Source organism: Mytilus trossulus, chromosome 9 (genome assembly GCF_036588685.1).
Source record: "Mytilus trossulus isolate FHL-02 chromosome 9, PNRI_Mtr1.1.1.hap1, whole genome shotgun sequence".
NCBI lineage: Eukaryota > Metazoa > Mollusca > Bivalvia > Mytilida > Mytilidae > Mytilus > Mytilus trossulus.
In genome coordinates this window covers 30,402,495-30,424,657 of record NC_086381.1, presented here as the reverse complement: position 1 = coordinate 30,424,657, position 22,163 = coordinate 30,402,495, and the positions used below count along the sequence as shown (strand labels likewise).

Sequence of the window (22,163 nt, the reverse complement as noted above, 5' to 3'; positions counted from 1 at the left end):
ATTAAACGTCAAATTCATGTTCACCGATTTGACTCAAATTCTCATATTTGATTTATAACATACTAAAATGTAAATCTAGTAAACAAACAATAAAAAAAAATAACATGAGTATCAATTCTTGGGCTCGATAATATGAATCAGCATCTCGTGTGTATTCTAGTCCAGATGGCATCTAATTAACAATTGAGATGACCACTTAAAACTGCCGACTGTGACATAACCCAATAGACAAATAAATATAAATATAAACCGGCAGCGAGCACGTGCAATTGGATTTTTCTAGGTCTGTTTAATTTCATGTTATAGGTCGAAAAATATGTTAATAAATCAACGTTTTTACCTGTATAAGAAATATTTTTATTTGTTGATCTAACCAGTCAACCAAATGCTTCACACTCTTTTTACTTTTAATGTTGACATACATTTCCTTTCAAAAGCTTAACACGACTAATATGTGTGTAATCATTCTCTTGCTAAATTGAAGGTAACTGGAATACGATTTTACGAGGTTAAACTTTTGACTTGCAAGTCAATAATATAAAAATGATGTTTTTGAACATCTTTTGACGGCCAAATTGACTGCTTATGATGAAATTTTCTTTCAAAATTACGATTTTATGAATACTTAAAAAAAAAGTATTGTTTTTTAAGTTTTTATCTAAATCGTAGATAATGCCCCTTGTATATGTATCAGTTTCTTACTGTCTTTGATAATTTATCGCTTTAGTGGCTATATGGTTCATTAAACTGAAAATAAACAATGCCACATAAACACGATTTCTAAATAGGTTTGTGCTGTATGATGGGGACTGACGGTGTTCTCTTGCTATTAATCCAAGTAATGGCAAACTTCGAGAAAACACTATTTGTTAGCTCTTTAACTGTTCCAATTCTTATAAGTCTTTGGCTTTCAAACATTCGGCCTTGCACGTTCCTAGTGAAAGTAAATACAGCAAAGTGTTTCAGACGCCTGAAATTTATAAAGTGTTGTTTTCATTTTTATTTTTGTTTATAAATCTGCCCCAAAACACCTGCTTTAAAGACGAATATATTTTCCGTTTTACAATCAAGGTTCTGCGCCCGCCAAAAATAATACGGGCATCATGTGTTCCGGTCTGTGCGTCACTCAGTCCAATTTTATAGAATGGTATTGATTAAGGTTGAATTTTAAAATCTTTTTTACACTTAATATTATTCATGATGTGAATAATAAAAGGTATTCAAAATAATGGGTTTCGATACATATTTAACAGTTTCCTGAATATGAAAACGTGCTTTTAAAAGTGTATAGTTTGTGGAATCATTTATGACTCTTTTTCTTGTAAAACACTAGTAAAACTGATCAGCTCATATACCGTTTTAAAAGATCCCAACTGTCAACTTTTTTTTTGGTTTACACATTGTTGTCAATATAATGGAATTTTATGCGACTGTCAACCATATTTCTACAATAGAAAATTTCAGTACCAAGTAAGGAATATAATAAATTTTACGGACGCCATCACGAGTTGGTTGACCGTTATGGAATAACCGTTTCACAAATGATATCGGATATGTTCCTCACGTCGTAATTACAATACCCTTCCCTTTCATAAATTTGACCTACCGAATTAGACTATTTACCGGATTTGTAATCACATAAGCAACACGACGGGTGCCGCATGTGGAGCAGGATCTGCTTACCCTTCCGGAGCACCTGAGATCACCCCTAGTTTTTGGTGGGGTTCGTGTTGTTTATTCTTTAGTTTTCTATGTTGTGTCATGTGTACTATTGTTTTTCTGTTTGTCTTTTTTCATTTTTAGCCATGGCGTTGTCAGTTTGTTTTAGATTTATGAGTTTGACTGTCCCTTTGGTATCTTTCGTCCCTCTTTTGGGAATATAATAGCTGTTATTTAGTCTTTATTGTGTTTGAGCATTTCATATTGCCATTTGTTAAGGGATTTTCAGTTTTGAATTTTCCTTGAAGTTCGATATATTTGTTTTTTCACTTTTCAAATATCTATTGTAAGCTATTGAGATTTACTTTACTTCTAAATTAAACCAACGGTTCAAAAACAGAAGCGAAATAAACCACGACGATTCTCAATATCACTCATGAAAAGGCGTTTTGAAAGCCAAGGAAAATCTAAAAATACGCAAGAAACGGAACAATAAAATAACTACAAATTACCGAAGTGTGAGAAAAAAAACCCACACTGACCGTAGAATGTACTAAATTTATAAACAATGGTTGCTATTAGAATTATAAAGTGATGCATATACATGTATTAACGATAAACTGAAGGATATTCACTATTTTTTGAACATTAAAAAAGATCAGATGGCGTGTTTACTATGGACTAACAGTTGTTATATTCATAGTGGTGTTGTGTCCATTTAAAAATTCAGGAGGAACAACGTTCAGATTAAAATATGCCATTCCCCAAGTATTTACTGCTACATTCAGTACCAATATACATAAAATGTTCACCATGAATCCAGCTGATGCCTACAAAACACAAATAATATTATAACGATTTATACTAAAAAATCGTAGGCTTAAAAGAAGAACACTCTTCGTCTTTAAAGGAGTGAAAGACATCATACATCTCATTTCCTACTCATCTTCATGCTACCTAACTATTCTACTACCGTCCTCCGATCTATATGCAGAAGGTTTCCTTTATCTGCAATATAACGATGTTCTCTCACCAGTCTTATGTGTCTGTACCTGTCCACATTGCTGTTAATGTTATATAAAGCTCTTTTTATCAGTTGTCCGATGATTGGATGTTGCATGTTTATAGCTATTGCTATTTGTTTTAAAATGAACATATAAACAGATGTGACTGTTACTGTACGTCAATTTTCAGTCATAGCTTGTATACCGTAACCGATTTATATCTTTGACCCAGAAACGAATCAAATTCAAGCTATTTTCAATGAAAAAAGGTCAAAATCAAAAATTTTGACATTTGGAATTAAGGATTAAACAAGCTTAGTAATATGAATACCTTGATGTGAATTTTCATTCCTGTTAAATCTAAATTAACCCGGTAAAGGGCTGAACAGAAATACAATAAATCAACTGACACTAAGTGGGAAAATAGTTGACTTTAACACGAAAAGGGTAGTATTAACTTGTTTAGTCACTTCATATAAAACAAACATATCACTGTAAGCTCAGAAAATAGTTTAAAAAGTATCTCAAATGTGTCATACCTGGACATCGAGAATATTAATGCTGTTAAAATATCGTATCCGTCATTGTGATTACTTTGTCAACATCAAACTGATATTGCTTTAAAAGGGATACTGTTTGATCGTTTATCATTGTATATTAATATTGTCATTTTATAAGTGTTCCGATGTTATCATCAGCTCAGCAGTCAGAACGTCGGCACTGACTTGATGTTTAACAAACCTTTGTTCAGTAGTCCGTTTATAAATTTATAAATGATTAAATAACTCCCTCTGTCAAAGTTGGCATAAGATGGAATTGGCTATTGTTTTGTTTATATTGTTTTGTTTATATCTGTTTTGGTTTTAATACTCTTCACTTGTTTCGCTAGTGATACATCCTTGGCCTTCACACATTCAGCTTTGAGCGTTTCATGATTATGAAGGCGATTCCAGTAAAGAACGTTGGACGCATGGAATTTATAAAGTGTTGGTTTTGTTTTTCATTACGAGGTAAAATATACTGAAGTAATCTTCTATTCTATCTAGAGTATATGTGTTGTGTTTGACTGTTCCTTTGGTATATTTCGCCCCTCTTTTACCCGTTATATTAGAATAAAATACAAAGAAAATTCCAGTTACAACCGTCTTAAAAATTCGGCTTTTGTACATAATGTTCCATAACTTGTATTTTGACTGACAACGGAATAAGTACGGCATAATTGCTTTGACGAATCTTGATGGACAGGCTTTTAGTTTTCAGTAGATTCATTTTCGGCAGTGAAGTTGAATTGTGCTTAGTGTTCCAACATTACACATTTTAACCATAATCGCGACTGGCGTATATACTAAATTTAGTCCTGGTATCTATGATGAGTTAATTCATAACACCGTTCGTCGTGTTTCGTTTTTCCATGGAAATTTAAAATGATCAAAAGAATTCCTTTAATTGATATGCAGATATGTATTTCAGCATTTATATCATTTTACGAGTAACACATTTAGTGTTTTTTTGGGTCGATTTTAAATAGGTTTAACATTGAAATTGTCCTGTTTCAATTATAAAAACTTACCATATCTTTGACGGTAATATATCCAGTGGCAAATACTATAGCATTTGGTGGTGTTGCAACAGGAAGCATGAACGCAAAAGACGTGGCAATGGCACATGGAAACATTAAATACAATGGATTAAGTTGTAAACGGACTGCCTGTAGTTGGAAAATAGAAAGTAATTACAAAGACAGACTTTGATTTGTATTTTGTTTCATGCTTTATATTTAATTTTTAGCAGAATACTGCTATGTATACATTAACAAGTGAGAGAGTAATTTATTAAAACATTAAGACATAATTTATCTCTAGCTCAGAAGTAATTTAGATGAACAACTTTAATGATACTGACATCAAGGGAATGACACTATAAGAGAAGGAAGAAACTGGTAACAGCATATTCATAATTTAGACCATATCAATGCTAATTCATGTCAACAGACGTTGAACAAAAATTTATAGCTACTTGGCTAGAGTTATCCTCGAGGAAGAAACCTTAACCAATAGTGGCATCAAGCCAGCTGTTGTAAATAAACTACTAGTAATCAAAGATACTAGAATTAATTTGTTTTGTCAAATGCATGATATATCATGTATAGTCTGTACATCGAATGTATTTTTTAAAAATAAAAGTATAGTCCCTTTTTACATTGGATAAGACCAATTCAATTTAATAAATTTAACAAGTAAGATATAACCAAATATAGAAGTTTTGCTTTATATCATTATATATTTCTTGAAATAAAACAAATGAACTGCATACAACAAGCACATTTGGCAAAATAGACGGTTTGAATGTTGTAACTTCCAGTAACTTACACCAGTTTTATCAATCTGTCCCTCGTATGGCGTTTTTGTATCGAAATTAAGTTATGCATGTTAGCACTAGACGGAATTCGTTAACAAGGGTATGCTTCAAACACTTATTCAATAGGGTTATGAGGATAAATATAGATACCATGCAATGTTTATGGTCACCACTACACAACAGTCCGCCATTATCACTAGTGTATAACTAAATATATAGGTCGTCTGTCATATTCCTTGGCTTGACATTTTGAATGAGGTTTGAGACTTATGAATAGTAGGCATGCAAAGTAGGAGATGCACGCGGTTTCGGTCTGTTAAATAAATTAATAAAATGATTTTCTAACATCGTTATACATGTTATATTGCTGTTGTCTCTTACTTAACTTAGCGACGTATGTATAACTTAATCTTAACCTTCGAACTTATTGGAATATTGAAGAACAAGCAACAGAATGTACACAAATTTAAAAGATCTCCTTTCAGTTTCCTAAAATGCACCACGACAAAAACCAAAAATACTCACAAGATCTCCGAGAATAGGTAACAAGAGTGTTATTGTAGCTGTATTACTTGTAACTTCTGTACACACAGCAACTAACGATGTAAATAGAAGGACCATAACCCACGTGTCTAATTCCTTAAAGGCTTCTAAATGTGATCCGATCCACGAAGATAAACCAGATTTCTAAGAAAATATCACAATGAAATATTATTAGTATATATATATATATATTTATTTATATAGATAACATTCCTAACATCACTGAAGAGACATTAATTGTCGAAATCCAGATCTGGTGTACTAAAAAAATATTGACACCTTATGTTTGTGGCATAACATCGTGGCCACAAGTAATTTTTTTTCTGTTTAGTATTAAATTGATATTAAGATCCATTTTGTTACATCTCGTGATCAATTTTATTTGGCAATCGCCAATGGCAGTCAGCAGGGATATAGAACATCAGTTGTTCGACCTGTTAGTCAAATGCGTTTTGTTTAAATATACTTTTTCACTTTTTTGGTCTTTTGGAAAATGTTGTTTGTGCTGTGTTTTATACCCTTCATCAACGAAATTTGTTTTACATGCACACGTATAAAAATTGCGGGTTTTATCCAACCCATCATAGGTTTGAACGTAGTTTTCAGTTTAGACTCGTATATATATATATATATATACAACTCGTCTAAACATCAACCCAACAATGTTAGATCTGTAAATTTGCTTTCGCAAATTTTTGGTTCTTCCCTCGCCGGGATTCGAACCCATGCTACTGTGATATCGTGACACCAAATCGCCTGCACTGCAGCCGTCCCGCTAGACCACACGACCACCTGGGCTCTCAAAAAAAGAGCTTTCGGTGGGCATATGTTACCTTTCCTCGTCAGTTTTAATCTAGCGGCGTACTACAGTACATGATATATAAGGCATGAAGATGTTATTGTTACAGATCAGCTAAATTATCTATAGTAAAGGATCCTACAAATTAATGTAAGATACAGTCACAGAAAATAATTATATTCATAAGTACGTCTGAGTCAGTGACAACCCTACAACAGATGTGTCCATCGGATCGCCATCAATGATGGTGATACATGGCTGTGTACATAATGTATATACAACTCGTCTAAACATCAACCCAACAATGTTAGATCTGTAAATTTGCTTTCGCAAATATATATATATATATTTATAAATCAAACATCTTTAATACCAATATTGATAAATACGAACACTAAACAGATCATACTGAAGTATATATGTGTTTTCTACCTACTTCAGATGCATCTGCTAAGGCAAAGCCTCCTCCTATCAACAATAGAACACCCCATGGAAACTTCTTTTCAACAGTAGGCCAGTCCAATATGGGCGGCACCGGTTTATGTGGTCTGTCATCTTTTGGAAATCCTTAAGTAAAATGATATCATTAATGGAAACAATAATACATTTTTAATAACATTAACCGTTTTTAAAGTGTACAGAGTAGTAGTATAAACGCAAATATGTTGTTTAGAGAGATACAAATAAATGAATACACGTTGTGTATCTCGATCCGATGAAAGTTGTACACTGATTATAACATCTTTTATGACCAATGACTATTTTATAATGTTCTTCATAGACTGGATATTATTTATGCTCTTTTCTGCAGTTGTCACAGACTTAGTAGTATATGTATATATTCTTCTGCATAACATATTGTTGTATAGTATTTTGAGTTACAGTTGACATATTTGATCCCGATGCATCATGCATAAGAAAATTCACTATGTTTTGGTACAGTCCTTGACTTATTAATATGTTAACAGATATAATTGTTCTAATTTATATTGATTTATGGTACAACAAATACAGACCCTTGTTCGAAAGCCTTGTAAATCACATCGACAGAAAGTCAAGTGTGTTTATATAAAACATCTAGTAAACAGCTTCGTTATTGTCATACTTAAAATATCGAACATAACAAACCGATATATTTCGTTTTATATCATTCATGTTACATTTACATATCCGAATAACAGGAGATTTATGAGACTTCCACGCTATATATCAGGCTTACTATATACTGATATACTGGTTCATCTGAAGTTTAGACTGACATCTCCAAAATTTGAACAGTGCTCTTACATAACGTAATCGTTCGTTTTAATTCCTTGTCTCTACCTAGGTTGTATGTTGACTACACGGTCTAAAGACAAAAGATGTTTAATCCTAATTTAAAAAATTGGAAAGAGATGATTTTTGTTCTGTGAAATCTCTGAATATACAAAGTATACATTCCTGAAAATGACCTGCTGATCACATATTTTGTGTTTTTATAAGAATTATAATTTTAGAAACAAAGGTACAAATTGTTTATTCATCTTATACTTATCTAAATTACCTCTTGTTTTTCTAAAACACAAAACTGAAGGGCGAACTGATGGGAATACGAACATGGATGTCACAATAAATATGGCAGACGCAGAGTCCGTTAAATATCTACAAAAACATGTTAAAAATGATGGTAGTATTACGACATTTGTATCTTTGATAAACGTACTTTGATCGAATGAACTACAGATTATGAAAAAAGTATGAAATAAAAGATCTCATTCACGTCCAGTTAATCTTAGAGAAAAGGGAGGTAAACCATTTAAAAAAATTCATACATACATGCATATTTGAATGTTATGATAAAACTATATGTGTCCCTCGTTCTGTTAACGTACTTCAAGAAACGCATCTTTTAATGTTTGATTTAAGTAGCTATAAAAATTCAAAACATCCTTAGTACATATAATTTGTGACATTGCATCTGTGTAATTATTAAATATGTGAGTATTGCAAGGAAGATGTATGTCGCCTTTCTCTAAAAGATAGCATGACCAGAAATGGCTAATATGTTGGTATGAGAACCATAATAATCATCATCCATATACAAAATTAAGACAGCAAGAGCAATATTTTATGTTACGTACAAGTTTTGTTGAAGTCGGTTCAACCATCTTCGATGAGTTTATAGTAAACCAAGTTTAACATAGAACTAATTACGCGGACGCCGAACACGACACAAGTGATCACTATGTATCGCTACATATAGGTTTTCAGGCGACAATTGAATATAAAATGCATGGCTGTGAGCTTTAGATTGATTGGATAGACAATGATATAAAACATAATTTACTTTGTATATTGTTCATATAGGATGTCTTTATCTATTTATATTGCCAAAGTTTTCATATTCTAGTAGCTTTAGCTAACAACTGGATCGGAAAAATTTCACTATTTGTATTTTGAAAGTCATCGGACACGATTCTTTTGAGTTTAGAGAGCTGAAAAATTGATTGAAGTATTTAAATAAAGATTACCCTGTCTTGAACCATGACCCCCAACCATCAACATATGGAGGCTTTCTGCTAAACCATAATATAACCAGTAAAACGAAATGGACTAATACCGCTATCTCGGCAAAACTGAAAAAATATGTATAATTCTAATTGTATAAACTAGCAATTTTGAATCAGATATTACCTTCTAATCATTAAAAGTGAGTTTGTTTTCTTTACTAAAATCTTGTTAACGTCATTAACATATGTATCTTGAATGTTCAGCATTTATTGAAATTCTTTCATTTGCATACACTTAAAATTGAAATAATCAGAATACGGGCTCCAAGGAAAATGCAAAACGGAAAGTCCTTTTTTAAATGCTAATATAAAATATCAAACACACTACACAAATGGAAATCAGGTGTCATATTCTTGGCTTTGTTCAAGCATTTACTTATGTTGAAAATGGTGGATTAAACATCGGTTTTAAATCTAGCTTATTTTAATGCAGTCGCATAGAAGTCCATTGTATTGACAACAATGTGTTAGCAAATACTTTTAGTTTTTAAGAACTATGCAAAATTATACTCACGACATAGGTCCTAACTTTTCGAAGGCATCTCTAATTATTTTAGTAGCTCGTTGATCTTCTTTCTTGGTTGAGCACACTAACTCTCTGAAAGAATAAAGTACTCAAGTTCATGAAGCATAATAAAATTCGTTCTCCTGTTGATTGCTTTTTATTTACCAAAAAAAATCACACACAATATAAACAAAATGTGTCGTATATAACTAGTTGCAGAAAATATTTGACTGTCCCTTTGGTATCTGTCATCCCTCTTTTAAGTGAAATACCTAAGCGTTATAAGTGCTTGTACTAGTATCTTTTTTTAACAGGAAGTTTTGAAAAATGTCTGTTAACAGATAACTTCTCATGACAATACTTTCTTTATCTAACATGTTTAATATTGAAGCTAACATTGTGGAATGCTCAGTACAATTAAAACACAGAGGAGCCTAAGCTTGCACCCATAAACACAGAAGTAGATAAAATCTAAAATATATAAAAAATAAAAAAAAGAGACATTAAATATCAGTATGATACCAGTGAAATACAATATTTGTTTCGATCTATTAAAATTTGACTATTTATATTACGAATTCTTCAGGGCGTTATGATATCATTTACTGACTTTACTCCCAATCTTAGAATATTTACTTACCTTAATCCTAGAAACCATATCTGTAACCATATCCACAACAATGCTAAACATATGATAGAACCAGGAAGGGCAAATATCATCCAACTTACAAAGTTAATCCCTGAAGATTCTATGCCAACTCGTTGGAAAACTCTACAAAAAAGTAAAAACAATTATTTCTAACCAGGAAATAGACAAACATGCAGTATTTATTTTTGAAACAAGAAAATTGAGTATTACAACGTGTTTAAAAATGTGAACAAATAATAAAAAAAACAATGATGCTCTCCTACTTGAATATTTAAGACTACTGTGTTATGGGTCAAGGCATTTCATAGATTTTTTCTTTACCTAATGTTGGATAAGACTATTAGTCGCATCAAAGCAGAACATGATGCCCTTACGGAGAATATGATATTAATCCTTGATTTTGCTGTTAGTTGAAATTACTCAAAGCTTTGTGTGTTCACTGTTCTTATACATTTTTCTTGTCTGTGTTTCCATTCAGGAGATGTTTGTCTATTTTTTAGAATTTTGATTTCATCTCTTGACATTATTAGGTGAGTATGGGTCTGTTTACGCACTTTAAAAATACTTATGGAATTTTTACAACGCCTTTTGATGTATGACGTCATAGGAGGGAAACAACAATGTTTATTTCACATGTGAAATTATCTGTGTTTATTTCACTTGGAAATCAATTCAATTCACTGCAACCAATGTAACGATGATTGATAAAGTGTAGACTGCAAGCTGTATATACATTTAAGAACTCACAGATCTGCTTGTCCTTGCATTATAATATTTGGTCCTGTACCAGACAAGGTTCCAGTTCCACCAATATTAGCAGCATATGCAACACATAATGTCATCGCCTTACACATATTTTTATACTCTTTAGATTCTGAATAATTGTGGTGTACTTGCTCCTTCATTCTACAACACAGATTTTTTCGATCAAATACTAAGAACGTTGAAAACTAATAAATAAAAAAAAAATACAGTTATAAATGAAGACAACAGTATTATACCAATGTTCATATATTGTAAGAAGATAAGGAAAAGACAAATCTACTGGTAACGAAAATGCATGAACACCAAAAGGACCGCGACCGAGTTGGTCGACAAGATAAACGTTTCAAACTCTAAATGCATCACCCGCAATGCGAGTCCAACTTAATAGCAAATGTCACAATCAGATATAGCACTTTGTTAAATTAAAGTCCATACCATTATATTGGTTTTCAAGGATGATCTAAGACTGCAAAGACATATCGCTAGCAACTTGAGACAACGACACAATGTACCGACCAGTCAATGAGGCACTGTGGCCGTACAACTAATGCAGTGTCGATTTCCATCGTTTTGTCTCATTCTAATGTGTTTTTTGTGTAAGGAGAAAACCCAATATAGTGAACTCCGTTTAGCGTGAACATGTAAACGCGTAAAGTATAAGCTGAAATATAAAAACGCAAAACGATGGTGTATAAGGAAATTCAAGAATTAATAAATTGTAAAAAGAATGCATCTTGGTGTATCGTTATTGACATCTAGCAAAATACTAAGCATCCAACTCAAATCACATTAAGGCCGTCTCACACTTACAAAGAAATGTTTCCCTTTCAATCTAGTGCTGTGTGAAGGATATAATGTCCTGTTGATTGTCTGTCTGTATGTTCATCGACATATACAGGCAATGCAGTCAACCTGAATTATCTTGTTCTATTCGTATTTCTTTTTAATTACTAAGATTAATTTGGCCTTGCTATTTATCAAACAAAATCTTATTCTTTCGTTTAGTCTAAATGTGCGTGATTTTTTTCTTTTATATTTAATGAGATTGTCTATTTCGCATTGAGTGCCTTGAACTGAAGCATGTTTTAAATGTTTGATCCACGTTGACACTGTGACTTTGAAACGAATACAATCAATTTTAGAAATCCTCCTTTGGTTTGAATATTATCAAGTGTATTGATTTAGTGTCCTGAATTGTTACATTATATCAAAACTATTTCCTTAACTTTGATATGTCGTGAAAGAGATTCTTAGCTATCAGTTTTTTTAGTTAACTAACGTTTGATGAAATATACTTGTGACTGTAAGATATATCTTGATATATACATCTTAGACCTCTGCTTAATGGATTACGTCGTATTGATGTATGCGTGGGTTTAAAGGTATATAAAATGTATACCTACTGTTTTTCCTTAACTTCAATTTGAACTTCTTTCATGCCTACTTCTCCATTTTCACTGTATTTAATGTTATATTCTTTAACTCCATTTTCGTTTGATTTCTCTTCCACATTATTTGCTGTATCGTATCCAAGATTATCGCTGCCCTTTTCTGCAATGCGAATTTATCGATCACGTGTTGGTCTTAATATAAAGTTAAGGTAATGAATATCATATTCTTACTTACGAAATTTGCTTTCGTCGACATTTTCTGGATCAAACTTCATCAGGCGTACACATGACTAAATGAAGATGTATGAATACGAAAAACTACACAAGTAACAAAGCCAATGCAACGTTGGTGATATACTTGCAAGTCAATAATTCGCGTCCGGCGTACTAAATTATAAGCCTAGTAACTCATTGAATCTAACCAATTAGCGAGTGATTGGTTACGCATGAACCATGTGTATTGAGTTATTTAAAGTAAAAGAATATCAACATTGAAAGTGAAACAAAGGTTTTGATTAAAAAAGACATCATTCTTTTACATGAAAAAATGACGATCAACATATGTTTTTGATCTATAATATGAAATTAAACAGACATCGAAAATACAATTCACGAGATAACTTTCTATGTATATCTATATTTATGTTTCTTTCGCTTAGATATGAACATCGGAGGTGTTCGGGGGTCAACTCGATAATTAATTAGATGGTGTCAATACTAAAATACACAAGAAAAGGAGCTCATGCCCTTTCATTTGTTTATTTTAAACTTTTTACCATTTGGATCAATGTTTTAGTTTTACATTGTTATAAATCAAATATGAGAATTTGAGACAAATTGATGAACATAAATTTGACAGCTAGTGCCCCTTTAAGCTGCGCAAGCCATATAATGACTTGCATGTACATCTTTCTTTTTATATACAAATATAATATATACTAGTATTAAAGTATTTAAGCAGTTTTCAATTAGACATTCACATATATAAAAAAATGAAGATTAAATATTATCCTAGATCAGAGTTTGAGGGTTAAAATACAAAGATATCCAGTTTATAGATAGGTATTTATATTTAATGATATTACCAATGTTATTTCAACTGATCGGGCGGAGCTTACGTTTTAATTTGCATAAGGACAGTCTATTTGAAGATGTGTGTGATAAGGATGATTACCGTTATAATTATAACTGATTTCTTATCACCTATCAGTGTCATCAAAGGAATTTACAAAAGAATGACTGGACACTTCATTGATGAGTTTATTCTAAAACACCTATCTATAGATGGACTGGTTTATTATGAGCGAACCGGTTAAACTCCGCCCAGTCAAGTGAAATAAATTGAGTAATACTTCTGGTGGTTTTCTGCTAGCACATAGTTGCGGAATCGTAGCTGTTATGTCCTTCTGACATTTTTGAATTATTTGCGGCATATGGTACTATAGTCCGCAAATAGTCAAAAAAATATGATAAGGATTAAGGCCTACGGTTCCGCAGCTATGTACTACTAGCCAAAGAGAATATTATCCGATTAAATAATTAAGGTTATTTTTCAAATGATCGTTTATAAATTAATAGCAATAAAGACAAACAATAAGACATTTTTGATATTCATACAACTAAATATTGTAAGTATGCTTGTGAATCTAATAATGTTAATACATCTTAAAGTACAATGAACGTTTTAGCTATTTACTAGTTTACCAATTCATGTCCTGATTTAATGACATTGATGCCCTTTTTTTTCTGAGATACATTTGGAACTACATTTGTACTTATACAGTAAGAATGTTTTACAGCTGCCATGTTGTCAGGTTATATCAAAACACACATACATGCATGTACCTTTAAATTTAAGTGGTGTATAAAATAGGATTTACTGATATGATGATTTAAGTAGCTGATAAACATGAAAGATCAAGGATAACTATTTTACAAAATGTTTTGAAGTTTTAAAAGGTATTTTAATGTTTTGAATTTTTTTCAGTTTGCTTATTTATTCAGTTCAGAACCTACCTTTAATTAGAGCAAAAGGGAAATTGCAATGTTTCAATAAAAAATTGAGAATGGAAATGGGAAATGTTGATATTTGGTAACTTTTTATATGATCTTATTCAACACAAACAAATGCATCCTTTTATTTCATTTCATTTTCTTTTATTTTGATACTAAGAATATCTAGACATCTAAATACTAAATAAAAAGTAAATTACCATTAACTTCCTCAACTTCATTAACTTCCTTTAACTGTTCCATAACAGCACCGACAATAGGTATCATCATGGCCGTTGTGGCCGTATTGCTGACCCACATAGACAAAAACCAAGTCGGTAACATAAACCCAAACATTAACCTGTCACAAAGAACACATGGATTGATAATATTAAAAAATTATTGTAAAAAAATTATTCTAACACTTGATAGAATTCATGTGTTTTGAAGGTGAAAAGCAAAATAGATTTATAGCCAAAAAAGATTTGATATAAGTTTTGGATTATCAAAATTATTTGTCGTTGAGATGCATGTTTGGTGCAGAAACTTTTGTACCGTTAATGTTATAATGAGTGAGTTAGCAGTTTTATGTCGAATTCCTTTTTTAGCATCCATTTATTCCAGATTAATATATATATGTAGTTTTCATTGACCTCGCCTTTTATTGAAAGATAATTCTGTTTTTATTATTTAGCTTTTTCATAATAGACTGTAATAAATGAGAAATTTGCATGTTTTTATAGAGGTTTTGTGTCCTTTATTAACCAAGTTAAGTTAACAATATTGAGTGTTTCTTCTTGTTTATACTCACCACTTTGGTTTTGAACCAAACATAAGAAGAACCCTCAGAGCTATTCTTTTGTGAAGATTCCATTTTTCTACAGCAACAGCAAGAGTTAAGCCACCAATTCCAAATATTGATGAATCCTAACAGAAAATAACCGTTGTTCTTGAACAAGCCACTTTCTTATTATTGTTATAATTAATTATTGTCTACATTTCAATAGCAAACATTATAATCATCAACATGAATAAGATACTAAAACCTGAATTTAAATCATTATGTGCCATTTCTTGCTTCTTTCCACTTTATTAACTTGTCAACAGATTTGTACACTTCATAAACTACTAAAAACTGATACAGTAGAGCAGAAACTAATTCTAGTGATTGGCAACTAGTCAGGCTTCGATCGCGAACCTATCTAAAGTCGAAGAACTTAAATGAAAACTTTTAAACTTGTTTGCTGTGTTAACACAAAACCGGACATTAGTAAAAAAAACACCACTTATTTTAGGTACTTTGTAAAATGAAAGTTTTGTTGGGTTTCGTGCTGTTCCTTCTTTCGTTTTCTACGCTGTGTTTTCGAAACTTGTTTGTCTTTTAGTCCTCTTCCGTTTTTTGTTTGTAATGTTGATGTTTTTTAGTTTATCCTAACTTATAGATCTCTACAGTTACCTTTATATAGTTTGATGCTACATCTCCTGCTTTCATAACCCCAAAGATAGGGAACACTATTACAGGTAACAAAGATGTCACAGCTAATGGCAGAGTTTCTGTTATCCAAAAGATTGCCATCACTGCAAGACCATACGCACATTTTGCCTCCTGAGATAGTGGTAAAATCAATCAAAATAATAGTAGTCATCTTTAATAGTTATTCTCGAAAGTATTCTGCCTAATGAATGTGTTATAGTTCCATACCTCTTTAACATATACATGTATTAACGACTGAATTTGTGATATTGTCATTCCTTATATTAATGAGCAAATTGATACATATATACTGTACTTGATGTTTAGAATATACTAGGTTATTTTCATTTTTTAAATATGAATTTCGTTAAGAAATGGAGGAACGCAGATTGATCTTACAACATTAAACGTTTGTGTTGTGACAATGTATGAATAAACTTATCATAGATACTTGGACTAAATTTTGTAAATACGCTAGACGCGCGTTTCGTCTACAAATGACTCATCATTGACGCTCGAATCCAAAAAGTTATAAGGGCCAAATAAAGTACGAAGTTGAAGAGCAGTACAGACCAAAATTCCTAAAAGTTTTGCCAAATACAGCTAAGGTAATCTACGATTTCCAATGCATATTCAAAAAGTGGAAGTCCAAAAATCTGACAAAAGCAAACGCTATCATTATACCATAGGGCATGTACTAAATGTTCTAAATCTAGATGATTTGTATTTCAATCCAGAAGACAACACTTTTGATATGACATTAGCAGAAAATTTAAGATAGAATTGAAAATAGAAAACAAGTATTTAAACATCTACAGAGGTCAAAATTAACTAGTATTACGTAGGTTCAACCCGCTACCTTGTACATTGTTCAGTAGAGATACAGTTAAAAACATAATAACTTACATTTATTAAAAGTTACTTAGTTCAATCGAGATAAGAAAAGTCAACTTAACTTACTACTACCTCAGGCATATTAAGGTGATACATGTACAAAATGACAATTTACACCATGCAAATCAGGTGTGAAAAACATAACAAAAGATATAAAAGAAATTGAAATTAACTTGTTTGTATAATGTTAAATACAATACATATTATCGCTATTTAAATATTGGATTTAATTTCCTAAAGATGAGCACCAGCAACATTAACCTTATTGCACATAAACATTATAGTCCTTGCATTTATAATTTAAAGAAAAGGATTCGCAAATTATGACACTGCACCATAAAAACAAGCATGTGTAACTGAATAACACAACTAAGGCGAGTATTTAATCAATATGAAAAACTCGTAAAGGTAAAATGTAAAATCGATCAGAATGGAAAAAAAACAAGGTTACTAACAAAAATATTTGAGGGAATCGCATAAAATCCGAAAGAAGTGAGAAAGGGGCGTCATCGACAGCATAACCATCTCCTGCTATGCATGCACCATCCGTCATGCGTATACCATGTATCTACACAATCGGCAAAATTACAGTTCAAACGACCATACTGGTATCCAAAGATCTAAGTATTCGGAAGCATGTTGATAGCGAGTTGAGACACCGACTCATGGTATCATTATATATGGCTAACGTAAAACCTTTGAGTGTCGGTTTCAGATGTTCTTCTTCTTATAACCTTACAAGAGCAGATTTTGGTGTTAGGAGCATATCCCTGTTGATGAAATTGTATATTGTGAACATAAAATGGAGTGGAGTGTATGTTTATGTTGACAAATTGAAAGTTGACAATTGGAAAGTTGAAATAATCACGTTTGACAAAGATTATAGATTGAAGAGGTCCTTCTGTGTCCATATCGTTGAAAAGATCAAGATATGAAGCACAACTTCTATCAAATATAGTATCCTTAATCTTAAATTCATAAGACAAAATGAGACGTAAGCGCGTATAAAATGTGGGATATGACAGAAAATCTTTTGTATAAATTCTGCTTTATGTGAGTACATGAACTAGTCAAATAGTGGTAGTGCACAATCAGTACGCATTGGAATTACGATTGACTGTTGAAATAATAATCCCCCAAGTTCAACACATATATTGTCGACCAAAAATTCAGCGTTTTTCATTATATCATCTGCGGTATATAATTTGTTGTGGGAATATGTGTGTTTTTTCTGTTTTTCATAATTTGATAACATAAAACGATGATTTTGTATCTCACTTTTGTAGAAAGGCTCTGTTTGATAAGACTATGTTGTAGATAGAATGAAATTCAAAACAGTGTGGCTGTGGCTATTGATTGACAGATTAAATTTATCCATTGACTGGGACAATTTACGTGAACGTTTGTCTGTAACGACTCCTGTTCACGACGTACCTACGATAGACATTTAAACTGTGGGTTCGCCAAAGTTTTCTAAACGCCTTTAAATATAAAATAATTCGAAAAATTAATCAGGAATAATCTTTATGTTTTGATTTATGTAATTGATATAAATCAAAACATCGTGTTATTTCTGATTAAATTTTCGAATTACTTTATTTAGGTGTTGAGAACCTTTGGTGACCCCATAGTTTAAGAGTCTTTTAAAAGTGCATAGTGAGCAGTGGTCGTTACATACAAACGTTCATCTAAATTGTCCTAGTCAATGGATGAATTTAATGTGTCAACCAATGGCCACAGCCACACTGTTTTGAAATGTATTCTATTTCAATTGAGTCGATTGTGGACAATGCACAAGAGTAATCAGGAGATTCAAACTTTACATCCGAGGGCATGACAACAATTTATATTTTTGATCGTTGATTAGTAAACAATGAGTTATCACGAACGAATAAGACTTATTAGGTGACGTAAAGATTTGCAACTAGGCAGGTTTCGATCGCGAACATATCTCAAGTCGATGAACTAAAATGAAAACTTTTAAACTTGGTTGCTGTGTTAACACAAAACCATACATTAGTAAAAAAAACACCACTAATTTTAGGTATTTTGTAAAAATGAAATATAATTTACACTTGATAATAACCAAGATATTAGTAAGGCACTAAAGATGTTTTCATCATATTATGATAAGATTTTCAAAATACTTACAGAGGAATCAACTAAAAGTGGTAATGGAAGTAGTATCAAAGGCACAACAATAACAATCAGAGTCCGCTTGACTTCCCACAAATCCCGCAAAACACGTCTCCATCCCATTAGTGTAATCTTAAGGAATGATGTTCGTTACAAAATTATGTTCACCTATTTCATGTGATAACAATAAAAGTATAAAACTTGTTTATGTACATATTGTAGTTGATAAATTTTATAGACACTCGAATACGATTTATTTATATCTTTAAAGAAATATGTTTGTATAATTTATAACTGGACACAATTTGTCTTAATACAAGTAATATAAGTATGTTTTTTGTGTTTTTTTGTGTGTAGAAAATTCACTATTGCTATTACTTTTTACGGATACTCAAATAAAATATTAATGGGCAAATACAATAACTATAATTCACATGACTACGCATTTAGGTCTTTACCTTAGGAAATTATAGATGCTGCTTTGAAGGTTACAATACATCAAAAGTGATGTTTCTTAATCGACGTGTACTTCTGTCAAACATTTGTGAATATTTATTTGTTCATAACAGACCAGACTTGTCTTTTTTCAGTTATGAAATAAATGTGTTTCTGAGATTGACAACTGGTTTGTTCTTTAATGCTTGTTAGATTATTCATATTGCATGTAATACACATGGCCACTTTAAATATCTAAGAATCATTATAGAACCATTTGAAAAGCAACAAATCAAATAAGATAATATTGACTAACTAGTTTTGACTTCGAAGTCCAGAGTGTTAAACACCAGAATCATCGCTTAATTTGAAAATGTATCGATCGATCGTGTATATAATGTATAACCTAGCCTGGATGATCATGTTGGTGCGGCTTAGCAGTAGAACGTTTTTCGACGAACGCCTTCTCTCTACTTTCGGAGTGCATTCAATTCCTCATGTTCTTCGCTCTCACTTGGCTGATATTTCACAAAATGTATAAATGCAGGCAACAGTAGTATATACCGCTGTTCAAAAGTGATAAATCGATTTAGTGAAAATTAATCTAGGTTACAAACTAAAAGCGAGGGAAACTTTAAGAGGAAAACAACGGAACAACAAAACCACTAGTACTGAACTGCAACAAAAACAAACGTCAACATACATGGGAATTTACTTTTTGATCCTGCCATATTTCTGACTTGGTAAAAGACATTGTAAGAGAATACGGTGCGTTGAACCTAGCTAGTCAAACCTCTTGCCAGTTTTTAATGTTGGTAAACTTCAGTTGCCTCTAAATTCCGCCTGTATTCTTGTTTATTACTGAGTATTATTTTTTTTATATTATTATAGATCAAAGAAGCCGAGATGGTTGAATTATTAAAAACAAATTTAACACTAGCCTGCAACATTTTAGAATGTTTGAAGTCTATGGTTGAGTAGTTTTAGAAGATAAAACGTGCGACTTACGTGCACATGAGTATGCCTGGTATTTATGATGAGTGTATTTGTATAACCGTTTCGGTGATCCCAATATGCTTCTTAAAATATGTCTAGATCTTGAAAGCATTGGGTTTTACATGAATGAGACTGTTATAAAATTCAATGTTTCAATAAAATATGAAAGCCAAAATCACATGATCTCTTATGTATATTTATCACGTTTAGAGAGCCGAAGGAAAAAACAAAACAATGTCAAATACTGTACAATCTAAACTAAATACCAACTTGTTTTCAGTTGGACAAAATCATATATAGATATAGAATGATGTGGTGTGAGTGCCAATGAGACAACTCTCCATCCAAATAACAATTTAAAAAGTAAACCATTATATGTTAAAGTACGGCCTTCAACACGGAGCCTTGGTTCACACCGAACAACAAGCTATAGAGGGCCCCAAAATTACTAGTGTAAAACCATTCAAACGGGAAAACCAACGGTCTAATCTACATAAACAAAACGAGAAACACGAAACACGTATATATTACATAAACAAACGACAACTACTGTACATCAGATATACAGGAAAACTAACAAAATGTATAAACAATGATTAGTGATACACAATAATGTATTAACGATAATAAGCCGATACACTGACTGTAAATAGCATCTTAAAAAAATTCTGATACCGTTTTCCTTAGAAACTAACCGATATATTAATCATGTTCATAATGGTGTTACAATGCATGTCTTTTAACAAATTCTGGATGAACCATGTTAAGAAGAAACATCTCATTATCCACGTATTCACTGATACATTCAGTATCGATTGATATACATTAAAAATGTTCACTGCGAATCTTGACGACATCTACAACAAACAAAGTATATGATAATAAATATTTTTAGGTTTATAACAATGTATGATGAGAGCCAGGGATCTATTGAATGTCTAGGGACGAATTGTTCTTAAAATAAAGGAATTTAAAGGAAGAGAATCCCAGTTCCAAAATAAAGGAGAGAAAACTATGCAAGATAATGATATGTCTTTTATCACACAAAAAAAACCCCCACTCCCAACAACTAGACACATAAATGATAAAGAAAGAATATTTTAAAAAGAAATCTCAAAGAAGTTGGAATCCAAGATATATTTTTTAAACTCTTATACCCAAGCCTTGTCTGAATTTTTGCATAACTGATATTTTGTAAAGTCTGAACTTGCAATTATATGCAATGAATATTATTTGACTTCTCTGAATAGAAATAATTAAACTAACAAAAAATACAGAACTCCATAAAAAAAATCAGAACGCATTTAGTCCCTTATCAAATGACAAAATCAAAAGCTCAAAAACACCAAACGAACGAAAAGCAACTATCGTATTCCTGACTGGGTACGGCATTTGCTTGTTTAGAAAATTGTAAATTTAATTTCCAATCTGGTTTTATAGATATCTAAATATCTCATAATGCATGGCAGAAGCATACAATTCCCTTATACATGTATTGACAACAATGTGTTTAAAACAAACAAACAACCCATTTGCAGTTAAAATTGCACAGATCTAGAGTGCTCGTAATCGAATCATCAATCAGCAATCAACTGGCTTAGGGCGTCCCTATTTTGAAACTTCGATTTCCATAGATGAGAAATTAAGTTTGTTAACAACAGTTTGTTTAATGGGGTGTTATAGGTCCTCCGAACTCCTTCCAGTGTTGAACATCGTGTTAGAAAATGTAGGATTATGAGTTGTCTTCCTTTTATTTTCATAACGGACAACTCATGTTATGAGTATGGAATTATATCAAATTCAATCTTATTTAAATAAGTTCTCATTACTTGCTCAGTCCTCGATTTTTTATCACACGGCGACATATAAAAAAATCGAGGAGCAAGTGATGATAACTTATTTCAATAAGATTGTATCAAATTTTTTTCATTTATGTGTAACCATATATATAAGAAGCAGGTACACGTTATGATTCTTGCTTTCGCTATAGCCTTCTATGTTTTCCCTAAATTCT

General features: G+C 31.8%; 1 protein-coding gene across 1 annotated transcript; it reads right to left on the bottom strand.

The window, feature by feature from the left end:
* Positions 1-2,287: 2,287 nt before the first annotated feature.
* On the bottom strand, positions 2,288-18,871 carry LOC134685531 (Na(+)/citrate cotransporter-like). Its single transcript, XM_063545290.1, has 14 exons — positions 18,734-18,871; positions 15,671-15,820; positions 15,026-15,141; positions 14,436-14,575; positions 12,235-12,382; positions 10,814-10,972; positions 10,058-10,189; positions 9,427-9,510; positions 8,874-8,978; positions 7,907-8,004; positions 6,800-6,930; positions 5,547-5,708; positions 4,234-4,371; positions 2,288-2,489 (listed from the first exon to the last, which is right to left on the bottom strand). Exons 1-14 carry the CDS (start codon positions 18,839-18,841, stop codon positions 2,334-2,336), a joined length of 1,827 nt encoding a protein of 608 aa, XP_063401360.1. The 5' UTR covers positions 18,842-18,871; the 3' UTR covers positions 2,288-2,333.
* Between the last annotated feature and the right edge of the window lie 3,292 nt (positions 18,872-22,163).